General features: G+C 41.4%; 1 protein-coding gene across 2 annotated transcripts in view; it reads right to left on the reverse strand.

The window, feature by feature from the left end:
- The window catches only part of spock2 (SPARC (osteonectin), cwcv and kazal like domains proteoglycan 2), a 24,189-nt gene extending 18,260 nt beyond the window's left edge, over positions 1-5,929 (reverse strand). The window contains exon 1 of one of the 2 annotated variants that reach the window (XM_031875794.1): positions 5,640-5,929. In XM_031875794.1, the coding sequence (XP_031731654.1) occupies positions 5,640-5,828 (189 nt within the window). In that variant the 5' untranslated portion in view covers positions 5,829-5,929. The remainder of the gene's footprint in view (positions 1-5,639) is intronic. The other variant, XM_031875787.1, reaches the window with a different exon arrangement.
- Between the last annotated feature and the right edge of the window lie 71 nt (positions 5,930-6,000).

Below are 6,000 nucleotides of genomic sequence, written 5' to 3' on the forward strand. Positions count from 1 at the left end.
AATAAAATCAGCCCTTGTGAATTCAGTGCCCTGCAGAGAATAAAGAAAAACAGTCTGCAACTCACAGGAGAATCTGTTACACACAGGCAGAACCTTCACACTTCAGTGAAAACCCCATGCTCAACTGAAAAACAGACATGCAACAATGGGAAATCAATGAAGTGGCCTTGGTGGGAGCAACAAGAAGGATAAGAATCAGCCAATGATTGGAGACAGGGGAGTCGAAAACAATGTGATACAATAAGAGAGTCTCAACCAGATCAGCAGCAACATAGGACTGAAACCTGGCTCATCAAGTGGAAGAGCCAGACTGGCAGTCATTTCTGGTGCCTAACAAGTACAGTGAGCTTACTCATATCTAATGCAGCTAAAATAGATTCACATTACGACTGTATTTTATTGTATAATTTGTAAGCTACAAATAATCTTGAATATGAACATTTTGCAATGATAACAAGTTAGATTACTATAAACTAGTTAGCCTGACATGTTAGCGGTTGATGTAATCCCTTCCTTGCTCTTAGAAAGGTAAGAAATTGATATTTTACATTGAGTATCGCACTTATTGCAGCCCTCAAAGCATGTTTTGTCTCAAGTTAGTTCTGTGATGACCAGCTCGTTTCAAAACAAGCATCTCCCCTCCAAACACTGTGGGTTTGTGTACATTTTTTCTGAGTTTGATTACAGCGTACACTTTCTCAACAAGCCCACTCAATAGCTCTCAGGTGCTAAAACCTCCAGTTTCGCGCTACTATATTTTGAACCACTTTTAACCTTTTCTAAATTCTCAGCTACTGTTCCTATGGGAGCTGATCTTGCACTGGCTGTGACTCAGTCTGGCTCAAGCCCAAAGGTAATCAACACTTGGGTGACATTTACTGTATGGACAGCTATACCGACATTAGAGTTATTGTCACTTTTAAAAGAAAAACAACTGTGATTTATTGAACCGGCCTTACAGAATCCCAACAAGCCCCACACAGTTTCGTAATAATTTAAGTACACAAATGAGAGTTAATCCTGAATCACAGCCTACAACTCGAGTTACAAACTGTCCAGTTTTGTATCTGAATTTATACACACTAACATCACACTGACGCACCATTCAAACAGTTTTGGGGCTTTTACTGCAGATGACTGGGCTATTTACTGCACATAAAGTTTTTCTAACTACAGGAGGTCATTGGCAGTATCCCACGAAGAGCTCATTACAGGCAGATTCCTGGTTGTTGGGGGTTCTCTGCAGCAAACAATCTATTTGGCATACCGACTCCTAGATGTAGCCAACACAGAAGCAGGTCACTCCGACAAGTCATACATATGAAATGCGGAAGAGCAGGCTTTTCTAGCCTTGGTAGGGAAGAATGTTGTACAAAAGTGTCTTTTTTTTCCCTGCAGCTATTAGTAACACCTGTGTTTAGTTTTATAAACAATTGCATCTGCTAAGAAATTTGATATTTATCAGCTTTCTTCAGTACTTAGAAAATCCCTCCCTGTCTCTCTGCGGCACCTGTGGCTATTGCACTGCAGTGAGGAGCAGCTGTGGCCTTGCAAGCATGGCATGATGACGAGCTGTTTCTTTTTTTCTTCTTCTACTCAATCACAGACCACCTAGAGGCCACACAGCACACCAGTAGTCCGGACAAACTCTCACAAAACTGATCCATCTGCTACGCCAACACAGCTCCGGACGATTGCAGCCCCATAAAGAATCTGGAGTACGATAAGAAACGACTCATGCCAGAACAAAGTATGACTAGATAGACTAATGGATTCCTGATAAGCTCTTATCATCATAGCTTCAATGCTTCAGTGGCAGTCTTTCCTAACATCGAAGAGCATGATGTAGTAGAGCGGCTGCACGATAGGAAAGCCAGTCTGAGCGCAGGGCGGGTGATGATAATTTACTGTTCTTCTGGTCTTTAATGGAGTATTTGGCTCCACTGTTGCAAATGCCATTATCCACAATGATGTTTTATATGCTTTAGTGAAATGATAAAAAAGGAGCACTGATGAGTGCCCCACAATCACAGTGTTAAAATTGTGCTGGATTGGTGCCACTTTAAGGCTAAAATCAGGCAGGGGAGTATAGCTGTGGTGAACCTCCCGTCAAATGTTCTTGCCAGATTGCCAGAACCTTCCGCAAATGCTTTCCCCATTCTGTATATTTACTGCACAGGGATGTGATGTTTTTGAGTTTCTCGAAGTGAATGTTTTAACAGGTGCAGGAAGGATTGGTACTGAGTGGTCCAGAGCTGCCTGAGTGGAGAGGCATGTGTTTATAAGATAAGGATTTACCAGGCACAGACAGTGCTAACCAAAAATCACATCATAAACACTGAGCTCTGTGCCTGCATGCGGGAGGGATGCTGATAATAAACAGCTTCCTACTAGGTGATTTTGCAGTCCTAATCATCATCCATTTTCAGTCATATATCTGAGTTTATCTTGAATCAACAGGAATAAAACATACCGGAACAATTTCACAGCTTGGTAATTTCATGGACAGAATCGCAATTACAAGGAAAGTTGAGCAAAAAAATTGAATTTACTGTTGATTTTGCCTTTGGTAGACATACCAAATTGGATCCGCAATGCATAAAATGCATTACTCTCCCCATTTAATTTCACGCTGAAAATAGACTCGACTGGTGAGATGATCCCAGTTGACATCTAATTATCCCTATGATTGAGGCTCTGAATTCATGTGTCCTGAACAAATTGTATTAAGTGTCTGGTCTTAAAAATTAAGCTTAAAAAAAAGTGAGTACATGATGAAAGATGGATTTTTATTTTTCTATATCTCCAATTTGTTTCTAGAAACTGTCTCCATCCTTCATTCATCCATTCTAGAGCTGTCTAGTGGTTCATCATTAGTAATAACTTTCTGGTTGTTTAGAATAATAGAGGGAATAAAGAAATGTATCCCATGTTATATCTGTTTTAATTTCAACCAACAGTGCTTCATGTCTTATAAGAATTGAACAAATAACACCAAGTGTTCGGGTTATAGTTCTGAACTCAGTTTCCATGACTGCCTTCCCCTGTTTTCTTTTTTTTTTCACTGGATTTGGTGCATTAGTGAAATGAAATGTTGAGTGCACCTGTCAGATTAAAGGATTGAAGGTATCCCATTCTATCATGTGTTGACTGTAACTATTAAATCTAATCGCCTTGTCTTCCTGTGAAATAGATTGAATTGAAGTGTGAGAGCTATATTTATTGGAAGAGAAAGAGCCTCTTATCCAGATTCTGCTTTTACATTTCATAAGAGAATACATGTGAAATATTCACAGTGTGTGTTCTGTAGCCTATATGCATTGTGTGTGTTTATGTATGTGATGGTTTGATTTGCATCTGTGTGTGTTTGTGTACATGCAAAAGAGAGAATGAAAGAGGTTGTCTTTCATGTTGTGCAGCTTTGATTATTGCTTTCCAGTGTCGGATTAATATTCAACATTCAGCTCTCAGAGGACTGTGCAAGTCAACATCAATTTGTGTAATCTCAAAACCTATAACTGTGTCATTGGCAGTCCTTTATTCATCAACCATATCATTTACAAAGACTGAACTGCTCATTTTCTGGTTCCGATTTATTTTTTTTTCATTCTGAATCATCAAGGAAATACTCGCCCAAATCGTGTTTCAGTTGAAGAAGTTTGCAGTTTGAAGGATATGTGATTCCACCCTGAAGCAGGACTGATGAGGGGGATAGAGTCATCAAACCCTCAGTGATGCACGCTCCATATCAACACCATAACACGGAGACCGCCGTTGCTACGGCAGCAAGCTGAAATCAAAGTGGTTTCTATTGGCGATTCCCCCCCGGGAGTGTCAGTGGTTCGCTTCTCTGATGTTTCCCCTGTCATCATCATCATCACCAGAGACACCACCACTCCTGCCCTTTAACGCGCACAGATGCAACAGCCCTGACAAAATCACGCGTAAGCACTTGCAGGAGTGTAGAATGGATCACACATGTATGCAGCGTATTCGTTGCCCATGCACACGCGCACATTAAGACAATCACCTCTGGGAATAATGAACATGAAAGAGCCAGTGTGCAACTGGAACTGTTTGTGTTACCCAGCAGCTTTGATGTTAAATCAAGAGGGGACAAAAAAGGGAAATCAGAGCAAGTGACATCTTTATATAGATGGCAACCCCTGAAGCAAAGTCAAGAAGAACTGCTTATATCTTCCGATGCTCCACATGTTCTGTGTGCGTTTGTGTTTTTATTCACTCTTGGTGGGATTCTGTTTTGCACAGCCAATCACAATGTGCTGAATTCGGAGTGAAGTTGCCGCTCAAACATTTTGGATCAAAGCTGTGTAAATATAGAGCAGCATCCAGTGAGTTATAATCCCACAATAATTCTGACTTAATCTTTCCATGCCCACAATTTCATTACTTCCCTTAGTACAGTTCCCGAGGACATTCACCTTAAGTAATAACAGTCAAAGTAATCCGATCCCAGGAGGGGCGGCTGCCAGTCTTCACACGCATTCACCTTTTCTTCAGGGACGTCCACGAGGAGGTGTATGAATGCGGATCAAGAATGACACTGAAGCCTCTCTGCGATGGTTATTACGTGTAAAGGCTTCTCCTCCTGAGAAGATCTGCCATTGTTCTCATGCATGCATTGGGCCGAAGCCAGCTGCTCACATTTCAAATCTAATAATGATACCCATCACGTGATAGTTACCACCCTGGATCTATTAAAACCCAATTAACAGGAGTTATAAGGAACATAATCCAAATGCACTATTGTCCAAATCCTGTTGGGGTCATTAGTAATCATTTCACAGAGCCTGCAGGCAAAATTATGTCTATACATTCACAGACACAGCAATATATCACCATCCATAGCCTGCAGGCTTTAATCAATCCGTGCAACCCAGTTCAGTCTGTTCAGTAGGTGAATGTGCACATCGATCAATTCTCGCCTCTCCGCTTTAATTGCTTAATTCTCTTGTTCGTGAAATCTCCCGGGACATGTCTGGAAACACATCTGAGGTAACCCATATTAAGGGCAGTATGATGGAATAGGTATATACTCCTGCTGTGCAAGTGGGACTGAAACATTAATTGCTTAATATTAACCGGGTATAATAAAAGTGGGAAGAGTAATAACTGTGGTTTTATTTTTGACCAAGCAATCCTGGTAAAGCTATATTAAATATCACTTTAGATATCCTGAATTTCGAAGAGTCAGATAAGTGAAACATCCTGTCTGTGTATGGCATCGGGACAACCATTATCCTAAACTATCCGATTCACATATAATATGCATTTTGCGAAATTCTTTAAAAACAAGGACAAAATCAGGCAAAATGTGTAAGCTACACTTAAAACACAATCCCATTTTATTGCCCTAAAATCACGTCCAAATAAAGACCTTTCAGTGGTTATAACTGAATATTTTCTTATTTTTAAACATTTGCTCTAAAGTGTGTATGTGTTTCTACTGTGTGGGCTATGTTCCAACAACAGAGCCAAGTTTGTGTGTATTATGCAGGCTAAGAAAGTGTGTGATAACTATTAGGCCTATTACTGTTTCTGAATGGCCGTGCACATTCCCCATCAGCGCATCTTATACCGCATTACCGCGCATCTCACAATCAACACGGCGGACTTACATCTCTGAACCGATTCCAGTGCTTGATCTTGCGGCCGTACTGTGAAATGGTGGATAGCCATTGCTCGTCTTCCATGAAATTCCCCGGTTTTTCCGCCTCTTTGACGCTCTTCACGTCGGTCTGGAAGGTAGACCCCACGAGCATCACCAGCGGGACGAGAAGGCACGCGATATCCGTAATTTCCACCATGGTAGCGGACAAAAACACCTCGCGCACACCGGCTGTCGGCTTTCCTCTTCTGGGAGGGGGAGGATGCTGAGGCTGGATTGAAACTACCAGCTGATTAGCCTATAGGATGCTCCTTCTGCTGATGGGAGAGAGAGAGAGAGAGAGAGAGAGAGAGAGAGAGAGAGAGAGAGAG

The sequence above is a fragment of the Anarrhichthys ocellatus genome, unplaced genomic scaffold (assembly GCF_004355925.1).
Source record: "Anarrhichthys ocellatus isolate YVR2014 unplaced genomic scaffold, GSC_Weel_1.0 scaffold3, whole genome shotgun sequence".
NCBI lineage: Eukaryota > Metazoa > Chordata > Actinopteri > Perciformes > Anarhichadidae > Anarrhichthys > Anarrhichthys ocellatus.